Consider the following 18,240-nt stretch of genomic DNA (forward strand, 5'->3'; position numbering starts at 1 on the left):
GAATTGCTCGAGCGATGGACAAGTTCGAGGCGATCGAATTCGACGTGAAGATCCCAGTTTCCAAGTGGCACGAGCGCGTCGAGCCGATGCTGGATGCGTTCGAGCAGCTGCACGGCCATCGCAACGTGCCACGCGACTTCGTGGTTCCGTCGACCTTTCCCTGGGAAGAGAAGGATTGGGGCGTCCAGTTGGGAAAGCTAGAGCGGAGAGGATCGCCCCGGGAGATTTAGCATGCCACAGCATCAAACAATTAGCATCGGAAGCTGCTATTGAGTACTAACTATCCTGCTTAAAGTATCTTTTTCTCCAAACCGGTTCCAGTGCAGGATCGGCGCGAAGACAGCTTCGAATACAGCATGTCAGTACTACCGTAGAGAAGAGAACCGTGCGAACAGCTCTCACTGCAAAACTCTTTACGCAAACTCGAGAACGATTGATTGACAGTCCGTTTGAAAATTACTGCGGCGCCTACGTCTACCCCGCCAACCTACCTGACAGTCTAGACACCAACCTGCAGACCACTTCTTCCTTTGCTGCTGCTGCTGCGCTTACTTGGTCTGCAGCACACCGGCGGCAATCAACTTCTCGATCTTGGCCATGATGTCCGGGTTCTGCAGGTGGCGCTGAGCGCCCATCGGGTCCGTCTGGAAATCGTTGAGCACGTTCTGCATCACCGGGTCGCGCAGGATCGCCTGGATCTCCGGGTCGGCCATGCCGTGGCGCGCGCGCTCCTCGTCCGTTTCGCCGCTCTGGATCTTATACATGACCGTCCGCAGGCCGTCGATGCACTCCTGGTGGTTCGGGTCGAGCGCCAGACCCTTCTCGTAGCTCTCGCGAGCCTTGTGGAACTCCTTCATGAAGCACTGGATCGCACCCATGCGCGAGTACGCCTTCACATACTTGGGGTCGAGCTCGATGGCCTTCTCGCAGTCCTTCTTGGCCTCGTTGAACGACGTCAGCTTCGTGTACGCCGCCGCGCGGTTGGCGTAGTACACTGCGCACGACGGGTCGCGCTTGATGGCCTCCGTGTAGCGCTCCACGGCCTTGGGGAACTCGCCGTTCTTGAAAAAGTCGTTGCCCTCGTTCTTGGCCGCCAGCGCCTTCTCCGGGTCGATGTACGCCAGCTCCTTGGCCTTGCGCAGCTTCACCTGCAGCGCCTTGATCTTGCGCTCCACGTCCTTGGTGCGGTTCTCCATCTGCGCGCCTTCGTACGCGTCGATGGCCGCCGTCAGGTTCTGCTCCGTCTCGCCCTTCTTCAGGTGCGCGTTGCCGATGCGCACGTAGGCCTTGGCGATCAGCGCGTAGTCGGCGCGGTGAGCGCGGCCAACTTCGATCGCCTTCCTGCAAAAATAATAATAATAATAAAGCATCGTCAGTAAAAGAATGCAACAACAACAACAAAACTCAAACACTTCGCTTCAACTCACTTGCAGTCCTCGATGCACGCGTCCAACTGGCCCATCTCGAGCTTCACGGCGGCCAGGTTGCTGTAGAACGACATGTTGGTGGCGTCCTTCTCAATGGCCTCGTTGTAGCACTCGATGGCCTCCGAGAACTTCTTCTGCTTGTACAAGGCGTTGCCGCGCTGCTTGGCGTCGTCCGCGGCCTTCTTGGCTGCGCGCTCGGCCTTCTCCTCGTCCGTCAGGTCCTCCTCCACGGGGACGGGCGCGGGCGCGGGCGTGGGCTGCGCCCTGGGGGCCGAGGCGGGCTCGTCGTCGCCCATGTTGATGTTGAGCCCCATGAGCTCGCCCAGCACCGTCATGACGCGCGAGTCCTGGATGTGCTCGTTGATCTTGCTCGGGTCGCGCTGGATCTCCTGCAGCAGCTGCACGAACTGCGGGTCGCCCAGCAGCGGCGCCAGGCGCGGGTTCGTGGCGATCTTGCCGAACATGTCGGGCCCGAAGGCGTTGGCCAGCGGGTTGAAGGCCGCCGCCTGCTGCGCCTTCTTCACCTCCTCCAGCCCGCTCAGACACGCCGCGTTGCGTGCGTCCAGCTGCAGGCCGGCGCCGTAGGCCGCCGCGGCCTCGTCGTAGCGCCGCAGCGCGTGCAGCGCCGCGCCCTTGCGGCTGTGGCCCTTGGGCCAGTCCGCCTTGGCCTGGATGCACAGCTCCGCGTCCGCCAGCGCGCGCGCCGCGTCGTCCAGCGACAGGTACGCGGCCGAGCGGTTCGAGTAGAACACGTGGTCGCTCGGGTCCAGCGCGATGGCCTTCGAGTAGCAGTCCACGGCCTGCTGCGCGTCGCCGGCGCTCAGCGCCGCGTTGCCCTTGGCCTTCCACTCGGCTGCGGTCTGCGCGGAATGATTGGCCAGTTTAAGTGAGTTTAGCACCTCGGTTAGAGACGGTTAGAGACGGTTAGAGAAAAAGAGCACACCTCCGCCATGATCTCTCTCTCTCTTTTGGGTTGTTGCGCTTTTGCTTTTCCGCGACTGACGGAGCGCGTTCCACTCGATCGATCCTTGTTTCCTCCCTTTTCATTCGCACATTCCAGAATTCGGCGCGCGGCCAATCAGCGCCGGCCGACTGCATCTACGAGTTTGTATGGAATGGACGCACAGCGACGCGGATTGGTGGAAATGCATGTTTGAGGTTTAAGGCTCTTGCGGCGCTGCTGTGCGGGGCGGCTCGCTCGCCTGCGAGGGGAAGCTGCGCGGCTTGAGGCGCAGCGTCTGGCTGATGCCGATCTGGGTGAGCGGCTGCACCAGCGTGGACGGCGTGACCACGCGGCTCGGCAAACTCGACTTCAAGCTGCTGCAGCTGGTGGTGATTGGTTGACACATGGATACATTTTAGAGGCAACTTCAACTTGGCTCGGCCACCAAGCACCAAAAAGGCAACATGCATACCTGGACTCGTGGAACCTCTTGAGCTCCTTGGTGACGTGCGTGGAGAAGAGGCCAGCCTCCGAGTCCGTCGGGTCCTGCGACCGCATCTTGCGCTTCTGGCTCGGACTGCTGTCCACCAGCACTGCCAAAAAAAAATAATATCAACGGTACCAGTTAGTCTACAGGTGTATGTCTGCCTGGATGAAAAGCAATGGTTGTCACGCACAGCAGGGGACGGATGCTCGGATGGCCGAGAGTTTGTTGCGGGGGCCTCTGCGTGCTCGCTCGGGGGTTTCGTACACCACTAGGCCTGGCCGGATCGCGCTGGTCTGCTGCGGGGTGAAGGTTGTGTGTGTGTCTGTGAGGGTCGAGGTGGATTCGGCACTTGTCGTGCTGCTGTTTGTCGATGAGTCGCTGGTGGTGGACGGACCTGTTCGCTGCTCTGCCTGCTCGTCGGCGGAGACGGGCACCACGTGGGCACCGAGGTGGCCCGGGGGCGGGCATCGGTACTCGACCTCCCACCAGGGCACGACGTCGCTGCTGCTGCAGCTGCTGGACGTGGACGCCGGGGTCGACTGCCCCGTGACCGACGCCCCGTCGCCGCTAGCGGTGCAGTCGGCGTCGATCCGCAGCGAGAGCCGCGACTTGCCCGCCGCGAATCCTCGTCGGGATCGGTGCGGCCGGGACCCGAGACTTCGGTTCGGTGGGGCTGTCGTTGCGGTGGGGGACGCCACTGAACCGACTAGAAAGGGCGAGGAGCGCTCGCTGTCGGCGCTGGCGGGGGCCTCGCTGCGTGCTGAGGTGTTGTCGGGGCCCGAGGTGCTGTCCATCATGGCGGCGGTGGACACGAAAAGCAGCCGAAGAAGATCTCTCTCTTGAGCGAGCGAGCTGTCTTATGCCGGGTGACGCCCCACGAGGATAGAGCGCGCGCCTCGAGAGATCCTCGCGAGCGGCGGCGGCCTGCAAGGGGCCGCACGCAGCAGTTGGCACCGAACGGTTTCTCCGTAACTGAGGCCCCCAACTTCTCCGGCCGCTAAACTTATCCGGGTATCATGCCTGGCGTTCGCGGATTGATCCTGCAGCTCGCCTCGCTTTGAGGTTGGCGTCATGTTCCTGCAAAAGTTGTTGGATCCGGAGGATGAACAGCGTCGTCGCGTCCGCCGCGCGCGGATCGTCCGTCGCAACCGCATCAAGAGGGAGGTTGCCCAAGGTCTCCCTGTTCGACACCGCCGCGTCCCGAAAGCTAGCGACTACGTTCTCAACCTGGACGAGCCGGAAGAATGGACCGAGTCTAAGTCTCCGTTCCGACCAACGTTCGGTGGCGAATCCTCGCAGCTACGCCAAACGATGAATCAAAATTGGGGCAATGCACAACAATCGGCACCTTCACCGACCAAGTCGTTGTTTTCATCAGCGACTAACAAGCCCCGGTCGTCCGTGACCAATGCACCTCTTACTACTACGGAGAAATCTGCTTCACTAGCGTCGGTGCTTTCGCGAAAATCGATTTCTCGATCGATGACGCCACATATCAAAGCCAGGTGGCAAGAAGTTTTCCAACAGGTTGTCTTCAAGCGGCATGAAGAGATTTTAGCCAAGGACCCGAACCGAAAGTGGCGGCAGGAACGATTTGGTTTGCTGCTTTTTGCCAGGCGGGAATATGCTCGCGCTAGTGAGCACTTGGACAAGGCGGTCAGTCTCGGTGCGAATTCTAGTCTCTGTTGGCGAAGGCTGGCTGAAAGCTACTATCACATGTGGAAAGATGGCGGCGAGTGGGAGGTGCTCTGGGCTTGTCGAGCTGCGTACGAGCAAGCTCTCAACCACTTGGAAGTTGCGTGCAGCCCGATTGCGTTGTTCATGTACGCGCGAGTGCTTGAGCTACTGGGCAGCTACACCGGTGCGTTGACGATCTGCGCCTCAATTCTGCAAACATTCCCGAGATTTGAGCACCTTCGAGAAGTCAAGCTTCGTTTCGTTCTGCTCCAGCGCTACCAACTCTTCTCATTGACCAGCGAGACCTCATCAAGGCTTGCAGTGCTGAGAAAGTGTACCGGGTACACGCAGGAGTTGCTCTTGGATACAGCCATCATCGAGGTATTTTTTACACGTACGTGCCTTCGTCGTTTGGTCCCTATGTTCTAACATGAATGAAACACTTCAGGGGCCACGACATCTCAATGTGCTTTACCTGCACACTCGCCTGAATGAAATGCTGGCCGAGCTCTCAACACTGGCAGTTTCGGAGCCGCAGGGGCAGACACCAACGATAGCAAAACCAAAACTTGCTCAGGTCAGTGTCGATATTTTGTTCCAGGAGCTGTACAAGCTAGCGGTTAAGACTCCTGAGGTCGCACCTCCGCCTGGGGTCAGGTGGAAACCGTGGAGAGACCGCAGTGAGACGTACACGGCCTTCGCCGAGTACTTTAGAGCTCAGGGCGACAATATCCTCGCGTCGGATGCACTGTCCCGGTCACTCGAACTCTTAGAAACTCTACCTCCAGAGAGCAACAGCTCTGGGAAGTCAACCAACTTGTGGAGAGGTTTGACGGAAGAGCAACGCCACCAGCGCATTGCTCTGTACTTGGTGCTTGCTCGTAATTACTACCAGTGCAACCAAATGGAGAAGGCGATCCGCTCAATGGAGGCTGTGTTTGATCTCGATCCTCTGCATGCAGAAGCTCGTGCCAGTCTGGTCGAGTGGTTCCCCGCGAAATGGCAGTACGTGACGTCCCTATCATTTGAAACGTTCACCCATGTATGCTGAATAACGCCAATCACGTGACCATGCTGCAGATACCGACTGGAGTTGGAAGATGCCAGCCAAGTACAAATCGCTCGCGTTCTTCGAGGAATCTGGGACCGCAACCGTGCCTTGCTACGTCGTCGGGAAGTAATTCGTGCAGCTGAGAACAAGTATCGCGAGAACCCATATCACCTCGGTTATCGACGAAAACTACTTCGATTACTGCGCGACAAATACGCCTCCTTGTTTGCGGCCCAGGATCTTGCAGCTCGTAGCATCCAGCGGGGTGCTCGACGATACCTCTACTACGCCCGTATGCGATGGAAGAAAGAAGACCAGCGTGAAAAAACTCTGCGAGAGCTGGTGAGTGCTACACCGTAAACATAGATCGTAGCGGTCCGTGCTAACTACTCTTGTTGTCTTTAGAAAAGCAAACACCAGACGCGGAAGTACCGGTACAACCACATCGTTCGAAACCAATTGGCAGCCTTGCTACCCGACGAATACGAGCACCGATTCTTTCGTGAAGACTGTAGCACGCTTCGTATCCAGGTGGGCCACAAAATCATCGTCACAATACGCAAAAACTCTAAAATTGCTGATTGAGTTAATTCTTTCTTCTTCACAGCGGTGTTTTCGTGGTAAACGCACGCGAACGGAATTTTGTCGGCTTCGTGACGCCCGGCGACAGCAACTCCAGCACCAAAACGAAGCAGCAAAATGTATCCAGAGATTTTCCCGTCGATATTGCTGCCCCCAAACTGCTTCCTCACCGCCAGTTGATGAATTACTCTTTCGTGCACAACAGAAGATCACCCGTGCTAAGGAACGGCTGGCATTGATGTTGCAGCGCCTCTATAGACGATGGAAAGCTGACCAGCTTCACAGACACTCCTCCTTAATTTATGTGATTCAAGCTGAGGCTAGTGAGCAACGTCGGACTCTCCTCGAGCAATCTAGCGTTCTCAAGATTCAGCGATTGTGGCGTCGGTACACCGCTGGTAAAACGTTAGGCGGGCGGGTCAACAGCCAAGCGCACGTTTTCCTTGTGGAACATCTTTTCGCGGCGCAGAGACGTCAAACCACGCTGGGAGTCGACCTCGACCGCGCAGCCCGAAAGATTCAAGCGGTGTATCGCGGCAAACTCATGCGTCACTTTCTCCAACTTCTGCGGGGAAGGGTTTTAGCACCACCCTGTGCAAGTCCAATTGGCACGTTGATCGCAAAATGTGAACGCAATCATCAAGCAGGGACTGAGACGATGGCAGTGCTGCACTCGATCGACAACTTGGACGAGAAACGGTCTCTGTTCGATCACCCGGTTCTTGTCTTGCGTGGTGCCCGCCTATCCCGACGACCCGAATCTCCATCAACTAATGAAAGCTTTTCACTGCAGCACGTTGTGTCTGCGATTCAATACAGCGCGGTTTTGAAGTGCTTGATCTGCGCTAGCGGTGACTTCAAAGGGCATCGAATTTTGACGCTTTTTCAAGCTCTTCAAACGAGAAGAAACTTGAGGGTGCTGGCACTGGGTGAAATTAGCACCGCTCCTGGTACAGGATCGCCAAGCCATGAACAGTCAGAGCAGCTAGTGGGATCTTCTCTGTGGAGTTCAGGCGACAATAAAGATAAGGGTGCTCTCACCCCGTCATCTTCTCCGCTTGGGCGGCGGCTACTTGCTCTCCCATCTCCACCATCGTCGCCGCAGCCACATCAAAAGCGTCAGCTAAGTGCAATGCACACCCTCTCCAAGGCTCTATGCACGTCAAACTTTCTTCTCGAAGAATTGTACTTTGAACGAAATTCGCTGCTGGTGAGACCTCAAGAAGGTGCTGCTCTGGCTGGTATTGTGGCCGACTACTTTTTCGCGAGATACGGCCACCTTCACACGTTGGTCGTAGCTCACATGCGATTTTCAGACGAAAGCGGCGCGCTGCTGGGTGCTGCTCTAGCAATCAACACCGTCTTGCGGAAGCTGGATCTCCACGGGAATTTGCTGAGCGATGGCGCAGCAATTGCTATCGCAAACGACGGACTCCCCCACAACACTTCACTGCGTTACTTGAATTTGGCTGAGAACACAATTGGAAGCGTTGGGGGAAAGGCACTGTTCAAATGCCTGGGCACCAGCAATCGGTCATTGCAGACACTGATATTGCGGAACAATCACCTCATGAGCGATGTCATGCTTCTTCTAATTGAAGCGTGGCAAACGAACGCGGTGATTGACAGTGTAGAACTGGCAGGGAACCTGATCAATGAGCGGTATCTGCAACAATTCCAGGCAGCAACTACTGAGCGCCGTGAGGTTACGCCAGCGAAAGAAAACCACGAGCTGCGTCTGCTTCTGGCGCGGAAGCGCTTTGGATTCCGCGATACCCGTTCGCTCGTCAGCAGGCGGGGAATTGGGATATTCTCCACACCCGTCACTTCACCCGGAAAGAGAAGTGGTCTCAAGACGAAGACGAAGGGCGCACCGCTGTCACCAAAGAAGTGGCTAAGTGCCAACACGCCCAAGATCGTCTCGCCCATCGCGTTCCCCACATCGATGGACAGCCAGGCCAATGAAGTGTATGCAGCAACAATGTTTTCAGTAGAAAATGCGTACGCACCTGCTCGACCCCGAAAGCTGCTGAAAGCGTCGTCACCTGCTCGATTGATTTCGCCCTCAAAGCTGCCAGCACTGTCAACTTTCCCTGGCAAGAAGCGAGTAGCATGGTGACCGGACAACCACTGGCTGACTAAGTGGACAATGATTAACATTTGTTTTGCCATCAATACACGTGATACAGTCCGCGTCACCGCGAAGCCCCCACCTCTAGCATCACAGTCACTACCCGTCCACAGGTCAGTAGGTCGAGGCCGCGGCGATCGTGCCGACCCGCATGGCGAAGGTGCCCATGAGAATGAAGCCGTTCTGGAAGACGATGGCGGCGCCCGGCCACGCCGACTCCTTGAAGTCGTTGTCCACGTACGTGTGCGTGAACACGAGTACCGAGCCCACGAGGGCCGCCACGGACAGCGCCATGCAGAACATCACGAAGCACCTGCAGCGTAATAGTACTACGTGGTGAGAAAAGTACTTTTTCATCAACTACCCGAAGTTGGCGACACGGACTCCGTACCGCGCTCTGGAGGCCACTTCCGATCCGTAGGCGAAGCGCGCGTCCTCCGAGAGCATGTCCCAGTCCACCGTGTTGACCCTTGGCGGCACGAAACAAGCCATTTAGTACTATATAGTATAATATCGCTGTCCGCAACTACTACTCCGCCCCTCACAGGAAGAAGGCGAGCATGGAGACGATGCCCGGCAGGTACTTAACGAAGTCGAAGGGGATCTGCGAGTCGTGGTGCGTCGCGAATGCCGCACCATCCGCCAGCACCCACCAGCCCGCGCCCACCAGCAGCCCCGCCATGTAGCTTCCGGCCTTGCCCGGATCCACGCCCATAGTATTTTATTAATAATACTAGCAGCTAATAAGTTGAAGTGGTGCGGATAGGGGTAGTTGCTTGTTTTTAGTAATTTTGTTTTCAAGACTGATATGCAAATCTACAGTTCCAACTGTGAGAACACAGAGATTTTTAATGCTTAAAAGCATAGAAGAAGAAGCCGGTGGTCTCCAGAAGTGGCGTCTTGACTGTAGAATGCAATCCTTAAGGCGCAGTAATTTCCAAACTGACTGCCAATCGATCAGTGTACACGATTTTTGCGTAAAAATGTTTGTTGGCTGTGCTGTACGGACGAGTTCCTGCTATAATTCAAGCTCTTACTCAGAAGTTTTACCACGTCTATGCTTGCTGTCTTCGCGCCGATCCTGGCACTGCAACTCCTGTGAAGGACCTTCACGGAAGGTACAGAGGTGCTCCGACGACGTACAGTAGCTTCCAATGCAAGTTTGCCAAAATTGTTGTGCTGTGGCTAGTGGAGTTGCGCTTTCGGCTTTAGCTTGCCCAGCTGGATACCCCAATCCTTCTCTTCCCAAGGGAAGGTCGACGGAACCACGAAGTCGCGTGGCACGTTGCGATGGCCGTGCAGCTGCTCGAACGTATCCAGTATCGGCTCGACGCGCTCGTGCCACTTGGAAACTGCGATCCTCGAGTCGAATTCGATCGCCTCCAACTTGTCCATCGCTCGAGCAGTTTGGTTAAAGTAGCTGGAGCGGCTGCGGATGTGGCTAACGACGGAGCCCAGCTTGAGACTATGTGCTTCCTTCGGCCAAGTTGCTTCCAACGGGATCACAAACGAGTAAGAAACCCGACAATGTCCATATACTTTGTGAAAAGTCTCCAGCGCGGGCAAAATGCGCTCGCTCCACTCATACCCAGAGATGCGCCACACAAAACCCAACTCCTCTAATCGAGTCTTGTCGCGCGAAACTTGTGCACTGTAAGTGCCATCGCTACGGATGCTGCCGACGACGCTTCCGAGCTTTAGACCCCAAGACGATGTTGGCCAACTCTCATCCGATGGTACCACAAACACGGAAGGAACCCGGCAATGACCCTTAATTTCATGGAAAGTCTCCAAAGCAGGCATGATGCGTTCACTCCACTCATACTCATAAACATCCCACACAAAACCCAATTCTTCCAATCGAGTCTTGTCGCGTGAAACTTGTGCACTATAAGAGCCTCGGCTACGAATCTTGTCCACCACACTTCCGAGCCTTAGATCCCACGACGGTGTTGGCCAATTTTCATCCCGTGGCACCACAAAGGATTTTGGCACTCGGCAATGACCTTTCAGGAGACGAAAGGCCTCTAAAGCTGGCATGATGCGCTCGTTCCACTCTGACTCATAAAAATCCCACACGAAACCCAGCTCTTCCAGCTCGGACTTGTCTTGGTTGCTGCCAGTGCGTCCACTACGAATACTTATGACAGTAATACCTAAACGCATCCCCCACGCTGCTTTCGGCCACGGCAAATGCGATGGTACCCTGAACGCTCGGCCCACATTGCAGTGGCCAAACTCCCGATGAAAGGTTCTCAATGCTGGCATCACTTTCTCGCGCCAATTGCGATCGTATAATGTCGAGTCGAAGCAGAATTTCAGTCGTTTCAGCTCGTCCTGATGTGCTTTCACCTGATCAGCGAAGTATCCTTTGATTCGTATATTTGAAACTTGGCAAGCCAAATATTGCCCCCACAAATGCTCAGGCCACTCGGAGCCCCCCTTCGGAATGCCAAAGCCTGTAGGCACATCGGTGTGGCCGTTCAACTCGTAGAACCTCCGAAGTGCTGGCAGAACGAAGCGGTCCCATTTGTATTGGGACCAATCCCAGGCGAACTCCATCTCGTCCAGCTCCTCCCGCTGCTTCTGGTCAATTTTGCGTCCCCCTCCTCTCCACTGCTTCCGCAGCCACCTGGCGTGTTTGCCCAGGGGATACCCCCACGCTGCCTCAGGGTACGCGTCATCTCCGTGGGGGACGACGAACTTGACTGGAACCATCAGGTGCTTCTCGCGCTTGAAGAACGCGAGGAGCGCCGGCTTCACCGCCTCCTGCCACGCCACGGGATTGGACACAGCGATGGTTTTCCAGGGTGCGTCATGATCTGTCGTGGACGAAGAGAAGACGCGAGGCGCCTGGTAGCAGCGCTGAAAGGGGGCGCTACCCACAGCCAGGCCAGAGGCTGCAGGGCCCACAGCAGCCGCAGCAGCGCGGAAGGCCCCCGCTCGCAGCAGGCGACTCCGCGTCGACGATACCAGCCGCAGCATCGAATGTCGAATGACAACCATGTGCTAAGCGCTAAGTACGCACTCCCAGACGTCATAATCCCCTCGAGTCGCATCCTCTAGCCGCCACTATCCAACGTCCTGAGCGCCATGGAGCTGTCCCGCGCCGAGAGCGCGCTGCGCACGCTCAAGAACCGCCCCAAGGTGCCGGCGGGCGCCGTGTCCACCGCGCAGGCCGTGCTGCAGCTGCTGTGCCCCGCCAAGTCGCTCTCGTCCTCGCCCTCCTCGCCCGCCAGCGACGAGGAGACGCGGCGCGAGCTGCTGGAGCAGGAGCTGCAGACGCTGCTGCTCTACGGCCGCGAGCGCTGGGAGCCCGTGGCCGTGTTCCTCGTGGTGGTGCGCGAGCTGCTGGGCCGACGCCTGCAGCTGCCCGACCTGGACGCCGACACGGACCTGCGCCTTCCCTCCTCCTCCTCCTCCTCCGCCTCCTCTTCCTCCTCCGCCTCCTCCTGCGCCCTGGACCCGCCGCTCTACGTGACGCACATCGCGCCGCTGTCCGACGCCTTCATAACGCAAACCGTCAAGCAGGCCGTGCACCAGCACGTGGAGTTCTACGAGCCGCGCGTGCGCATGGCCGTGGCGCGGCTGCTGGGCGTGCTGGCTCGCTGGGACCTGGCCTGGGTCTCGCAAGAGTTCGCGCCGCAGCTCGTGGACTCGGTCGTGGGCAACCTCAGCCGCTCGCCCGACTTCGAGGAGACGGGCTTCGACGAGCTGGACGACAACGTGAGCCAGAACGGCATGGTCACGCCGCCGCAGAGCCCCGAGAGCACGCCGCGCACGCCCTCCACGCCCTACCGCCTGGACGACGTGAGCGGCTGGAAGGCGCTCGAGAGCTCACTCTGCGCGCTCAAGTACATCATCAAGGGCAGCGGGCAGGCCTTCCTGGAGCAGCGGCAGGCCGAGGACGGCGCCGCCAACGAGTTCGTCTACCTCACGCCGCAGATCCTCGAGCTCGTGGCCACCAAGAGCTGCTTCCACATCAACCGCCACGTGCGCGTCGTGGGTCTCGACACCATCACGGTGCTCTCGGACATCGCCCCCGTGGGCTTCCTGGTAGACCACCACGCCGACGTGAGCGACGTGCTGAACAAGTGCATCAAGCGCGGCATGGAGGACAACTGGTGCCAGGTGCGCTACGCCGCGTCCATCTCGGCACGCACCTTCCTGCTCAAGCTGCAGGAGCAGGGCCGCGCCGCGTATCTGCCCGTCCTGCTGCCGAGGCTGTGTCTCAACAGGTACTACATCGCCGAGCGCGTGCAGAAGTACTCGCAGGAGTCGTGGCGCATGATCATGGGCAACCAAGGCCGCGAGCTCGTGGCCAGGTACGCCAACGAGATCGTGGGCTATTACGTGGAGATGACCAACCACTGCGTCCGCGAGTCGGCGTGCCAGTGCATCGCCGAGTTGGGCATGAAAGTGGACCCGACGGCGATTCGCCCGCACGTTGGACGCCTCATGCAGGCTCTGCTCATCTGCTTTTACGACGTATCGAACCTGGTGCGCGACGCGGCGTGTCTGGCATCGGCGCAGCTGGTGCTTGGCTTCCCCGATGAGTGTCGCCCCTTCCTGGACGAGCTGTATCACCTGTGGATTGACCACCTTTCGGACGATATCTGGTCGGTGCGTGAAGATGCTGCCATCGCGTTGGGCAACGTAATTCGTGCCTACGGCCAAGAGGCGCTCGACCGTGTGGTCAAGGTCACGGAGGAGTATCTGCCGCTGGCGAAAAAGCAGCCAGCGATGACGCAGCAGGAGTACGACGACCTCATGCGCTCTGAGAAGAAGCACCTGAGCAAGCAGGCCTTCTCATGCTGCTCGCTCGAGCCCAAGCTGTTCGAGCGCCACGAGCACCGCGACAAGGAGCCGTGGGAGCACGCTGACGGCGCCATTTACATGGTGCGCGAGCTCTGTGACGTGGCTCCTGACCTTGCGGTGAAGTTCCTCCCGCAGGTTGCAGATATCGCAATCCTGCGCCACTTCCCGCAGACGGCCGTGCTGCAGGAGACGATTTGGAAGCAGCTGCCGCTGATGTGTGAGGCGCTCGGTAAGAAGGTGTTCAAGCGCTACCTCGAGCTGTTCTTCGACCCCTTGGTCTTCACGCTCGAGGGCACGAACCGTCTCGCCAAGTTCGCGGCCCGCGACTGCGTCGCTCAGATCAGCAAGCAGATCGGACCCAGCATCTTCTTGGGCCGTCTGGACGCGAACCCGGCCTGGAAGGAGACGCTGGGCCCTGTCGTGCCGGTTCAGCCGTACATGATCAAGTAAGCAGGCGTCTGAAGAGTGAGTGCCCACCACTTAAGCGATCGCGTTGACATGACTTTTGTCGTCTCCTATGTATTGCATTTGAGCTCGCATCTGCTAGTAGCTCAGGGCGTAGTGCTGTTTGTACCTCGACAGTTGAATTAACCCGAAGAGTAATATTGCAAACAACGAAAACCCAACTCGAACGCAGCAACATCAGTCGATTCACTAGTAACCATTTGCTTCACTGCCAACCTGCTCCTTCGTTACACGCTGCCTCGTTCGCTTCCAAGTTAGATCTTAGCCCGGGAATTGATTCTTGCGAGAAGCAGTTTTGGGCTATGTTGACTTTCACGCGTCAGGCACGCCGATACTCCACCGGGCCTTGGGGCGTCACTGCGACCGGCACTTGAGTTTCGTAGTGCGACATCTGCTGCTGCAATTTCTTCTTGTTCCGATACACGGAGCAGTACCACATCGAAGCGCATCCCGCGAAGAACGCACAGATGATCAAGATCAAAAGCACCAGCATTCTTCTTTCTTCTTGAACAGCAGGAATGGTAAGAAGGAAACGGGAGGATGAGGGACGTGGCGTATGAGACCAGTTTACCGTCTCGGTTTGGTTGATATTTTATAGTTACCGTGGAATTAATTCGGATACACTCTGCGTTTTTCAGCCCCGAAGATAAGATGCCTGACCACAGAATCAAGATCCACATTTGCGGTGTAATGATCGCTTTAGGTGTCAGTTTTAGTAAGTTCTTCGAGCCTCAAGCCAAAGTAGAGCGGGTCATTTGGTATCGTCCCAATGCCGAGTTCATCATTTACGTGGCTCGAGATGACGCCGACAACGAGTGGTTTGTTACCAACAGCATCGACCTCAAGTTGCACAGACTGACAAGTTCGGTGAAGGCGATGATGAACGATAACAACACACCAGGCGTATCTATACCCTTCAAGTGCTGGCTGAGATGGTGATTCCAGCCCAGAGCGCACCAATGACCTATCGGTTGGATCACAAGTATACGCCCACGCTACCGCCAAAGCCGCTAAGCTACGTTTCATTGGACATCAAGAAGCGAGTTTGGAATATGCCAGCACAAGGAAGTGTGAAAGGTAACGGCGCTTAAAAGCATACGTGATACAGAAGTTCTTGCATCGAAAAGGAGGCGCACTGTGCTACCTGTTAAGTAGTAGACTGGATTAGCGAAAGTATCTCAGTAACGATTTTTGCTATTTCGAATAGTTCAGCCCACTAGCAACCGCTTCCAATTCGTGCACATGGGCAGTGTAGCCTCTCGCTGCGTTTCAATCCCGAGTGCGAACCGGGTGCGCGAAGGTATCCTAGTCGCACTAGGGCGCCAATTCAGTGGAAACCAGGACGTATCGAGTCAGTCGGCGCGTTCCTGGTTAAGGGCGTGCTTCCAGAGATACGACGAGGTAAGTTTCCCACTCCGAACGAGCAGAATGTCGTTGCTGGTGTTAATTGGCCGTGTGAATGTCGACAGGGCGGTTCTGGTTTTGTGTCGTGTGATGCAGTACTCAACGTGGTGGCTGAACTCACACTTTTCCGAATCCACGAGTGGTCTGCGAACGAAGTCTCGCAATTCTGTGCCTTCTTTTTCCGAGGCGAAGACGGCGAGCGGAATTTCGACTACCAATTGTTTCTCGACTACCTTTTCTTCCCAGTTAACCAGCACACTTCTCGGATCAAACTGAAGAAGCAGATCACCTCCGACGATATATTCACTGTTCACGAAGGAAAGATGTACTCACCACCTCTTGGTCCTGAAGAAACTGACGAACGAGCATGCAATCCTGTTATTCTCAAGCAGCTCGACCTCACCAGGTTCACGGCTGAAGTAGAGAAGAATCCACAGTATGGTGAAGCAGCAGAACTTGTGGCCCTGTTACGACATCGAGTGAACGAGTTGCGACTGCTCACGCATCCGAACCTGGCAGGACTTCAGACGACGCTGCAGAACGGAACGTCGCTGTATATGGTCCAAGAACACCATCAGATCTGCACTCTACGCACGATTCTCGAATCGTTTGGGCCGATGAAGGAGCCGACAATTCGCCGCTACCTTCTACAGATTTTGCAGGCTCTGTCTTTCCTTCACGACCATGGTGTGCATCACGGGTAAGCCCAGTCAGCAAGGCTGCTGATTCATGTGGGCAGCTAATGATATGTTATTTTGATACAGAAATTTGAACATGCAAACAGTCCATATTGACAGCTATGGCCTCCTCAAACTGGCCGATTTCGGCCTTCGGCGCTGTCTGCTTCCTCTACTTGCGCTAACGAACGCTGCTGACGACGATTTTGCTCGCAGAATTTTGGTACGCACGCTAATGATGATTTAAAAGAGTGTCAAACTTCACGTGTAATGATGCTCTCATATTGCCGACGTAGGCCCCTGAAATTCTTCGAGATTGCCAAATCTGGGGTGAGAAGGCTGACGTGTGGTGCGTTGGTATGTTGACGCTCCAAATGGCAAATGGGCTCGTGAAATACCCAACTCAGTGCTCGCTAGAGAAGCCTACAGATAGAAACCCTTCGCTTCGTGACACTCGTTTCCGATCAAGCAGGGCGAGCCAATCTCATATGAAAAAACGCGGCTCCGATTCACCCGACGCACTGGGAACATCCCGATTTCCATCACTCCCAGAAACGGCATCGAAGAATTTGAGGAGTTTTGTCCGTGCCTGTCTTCAGCGCGATCCCCGCAACCGACCAGCAATAAAAGAGCTCGTGGAGATGGGGTTCTTTCGCATTGACCAGGCCAAAGAAACGAACGAGGTGCTTCGCACGGTTTGCACCGATTTGGACGCAACAATGCGCAAACTCATGTCGTCGTCTCCAAGATCGATGCGCCCCAAGGCGAGAAACTAGCTTTATCTCTTTATAAAGAAAGAGCAAGGTTGGAACACGCACGAAAGAATCAATCATTATTTGGATATAAGCTCGTTGATCTTCGAGGAATTCGCCCGCACTGCAGCAACGATTTCTTTCGCTTGTCTTGTGAGATGCGGGTCCAGTAAAGCACCCGTCGTTAGAGCAGCTTTGACCGGTGACTTGACGGCGTTAAGCTTCGTTTTCCTCTTAGTTTTCCCGAATGCTCGGACTTTCGACGGAGAAGTCAAGCGATGTTGTCCATTCAAACCTGGCGCCTTCACTGGCGAGCGGAGACTTGGAGCAGATGCAGACGCGCCAAGAACCTGATCAATTACTGGGGGCTCGAGATCGGCGGTCGAGAAATGTTTCTGGATCGTCTCTTTGATGAAGTCACGCATGTTCGAGTTCTTGGCGCCGGTGGGGTAGAAGAGCTTGACTTCGTCACTCTTGTCCACTTTGCTTAGCTTCATCTTCGTGGGAGGTTCTCTTTCAGGCTTGGATGTTGGTGCTGTGGGTGTCACGGGTCTCAGTAGTGAAGAGGCAGGATGAAACACACCAGTGTGACTCAAATCTGGCAATTGGATTGGCTCCAACAGTAGGTGAACCGAAGACAACAGTGCATTAAGTCGAGCTGCTTGCTCTTCTGAGGTTAGAGAAACCGAGCTGCCGCGTTCAAATGTCGTGGTGGAGCTAGAATTCGACTCTAGCCCATGCTTCTTTTTCAACTGGCGTTCATGTATTTCGACCACTTTGCGTGCGACTGGCAGCAGTCGACTCGAGTGAAACGATAACACGTCCAGGAACGGGGGTGGATCCACGTACGCGCGATTTAATGCCAGCAGCTGGCCGATTGTGGTTGGTCGTGGGGTGGCGTCCACATCCGCGCCTTCAGGTTCCTCTTCGCTCTCAGAGTCGTCGATCTCTTCCTCTTCCATCGCTTTTGGTAAGTGAAATCGAGGAGACGTGAATAGATGCAAGTAGTAAACGGTTGAAAGATTGTATTTTGAGTTTTACAGTACATGCAGTTGGGGTCTTGGGATCGTAACTACTCAACATGAATTTCGGTGGTGGCGGTGACTGGTGTTGTGGGATATCAGCGAGTTGATTAAGGGTTTGACGTCATACTGTGCTCAGCACAGTCGGACGATGTCGGCAACTGTAGGTTCGTCATTCTCCCAGACTTCAGAAGCAGTCCGCCACGATGGAATATGTAGACTGAAAAACATGGAACGAATCCAATACCAAGCAGTGCTACAGTACAAGAAGTTCCTATAGCGTTACCTCAAGGAGGTTCAGCTGCGGTGAGAAGAACGGGGATTGGAAAATGAGGCAGTAGCTCAGCGCCTGCACAGCACTTAGGCCCAGCGCTCAGCGAAGGCGAAGCACCAAGGTTTGCAACCCTAATAATCATTTGTTGGTGAGTAATTTTGACACGAATAATCATGGCCATGCTCTGACCGCAGGGAACATTCCACTGGAAGATCAATCTTCCCGATTGACGAATACTTTACTGCGCGTCTACTGTAGTAGTATCCGTCAGTACGCCAGTAAACGGGGACTCAGGATAGCATTATTAAACATGAAAGGAGCTTAATCTTAAAAATTTTGCTAACTAGCACAGTAGTTTCATCAACCTCATGACATGTATGTTTCGGTTAACCCCCGATACATCACTGTAACCTGACCGGGTTGGGCCAACCCCGCCCCGAGGCAACACTACTGCAAAAGCGATGAATAATTCAAAGATCGATTAATGTATAAGCCGCAAAGAGACCATCAAGAAGTTCTTTGTGATAGAA

The 18,240-nt window shown here is 55.8% G+C and overlaps 6 protein-coding genes across 6 annotated transcripts; 3 read left to right on the forward strand and 3 right to left on the reverse strand.

Annotated features, from left to right (window-relative positions):
• Positions 1-548: 548 nt before the first annotated feature.
• Positions 549-2,379, reverse strand: IUM83_06062 (Stress-induced-phosphoprotein 1; the record flags this gene model as incomplete). The annotated part of the gene is made up of 3 exons (XM_067930241.1): positions 549-1,341; positions 1,428-2,287; positions 2,371-2,379. The coding sequence occupies 3 exons, from the start codon at positions 2,377-2,379 to the stop codon at positions 549-551; spliced, it is 1,662 nt and encodes a 553-aa protein (XP_067782752.1).
• A 208-nt stretch (positions 2,380-2,587) lies between these two features.
• On the reverse strand, positions 2,588-3,654 carry IUM83_06063 (Uncharacterized protein family UPF0220; the record flags this gene model as incomplete). The annotated part of the gene is made up of 3 exons (XM_067930242.1): positions 2,588-2,753; positions 2,843-2,963; positions 3,048-3,654. The coding sequence occupies 3 exons, from the start codon at positions 3,652-3,654 to the stop codon at positions 2,588-2,590; spliced, it is 894 nt and encodes a 297-aa protein (XP_067782555.1).
• A 919-nt stretch (positions 3,655-4,573) lies between these two features.
• IUM83_06064 (NLRC3 protein) lies at positions 4,574-6,209 on the forward strand (the record flags this gene model as incomplete). The annotated part of the gene is made up of 6 exons (XM_067930243.1): positions 4,574-4,915; positions 4,983-5,539; positions 5,615-5,927; positions 5,991-6,032; positions 6,101-6,116; positions 6,193-6,209. The coding sequence occupies 6 exons, from the start codon at positions 4,574-4,576 to the stop codon at positions 6,207-6,209; spliced, it is 1,287 nt and encodes a 428-aa protein (XP_067782755.1).
• Positions 6,210-8,412: 2,203 nt separating this feature from the next.
• IUM83_06065 (Transmembrane protein 50A) lies at positions 8,413-9,013 on the reverse strand (the record flags this gene model as incomplete). Its single annotated transcript, XM_067930244.1, has 3 exons — positions 8,413-8,611; positions 8,690-8,767; positions 8,844-9,013. The coding sequence occupies 3 exons, from the start codon at positions 9,011-9,013 to the stop codon at positions 8,413-8,415; spliced, it is 447 nt and encodes a 148-aa protein (XP_067782709.1).
• Positions 9,014-11,391: 2,378 nt separating this feature from the next.
• IUM83_06066 (rRNA-processing protein FCF1) lies at positions 11,392-13,707 on the forward strand (the record flags this gene model as incomplete). Its single annotated transcript, XM_067930245.1, has 2 exons — positions 11,392-13,562; positions 13,650-13,707. 2 exons carry the CDS (start codon positions 11,392-11,394, stop codon positions 13,705-13,707), a joined length of 2,229 nt encoding a protein of 742 aa, XP_067782754.1.
• Positions 13,708-14,823: 1,116 nt separating this feature from the next.
• On the forward strand, positions 14,824-16,990 carry IUM83_06067 (STE/STE11 protein kinase; the record flags this gene model as incomplete). The annotated part of the gene is made up of 5 exons (XM_067930246.1): positions 14,824-14,982; positions 15,051-15,685; positions 15,750-15,885; positions 15,959-16,011; positions 16,906-16,990. 5 exons carry the CDS (start codon positions 14,824-14,826, stop codon positions 16,988-16,990), a joined length of 1,068 nt encoding a protein of 355 aa, XP_067782708.1.
• Positions 16,991-18,240: the final 1,250 nt, after the last annotated feature.

The sequence above is a fragment of the Phytophthora cinnamomi genome (assembly GCF_018691715.1).
Source record: "Phytophthora cinnamomi strain GKB4 chromosome Unknown Contig104, whole genome shotgun sequence".
Lineage (NCBI taxonomy): Eukaryota > Oomycota > Peronosporomycetes > Peronosporales > Peronosporaceae > Phytophthora > Phytophthora cinnamomi.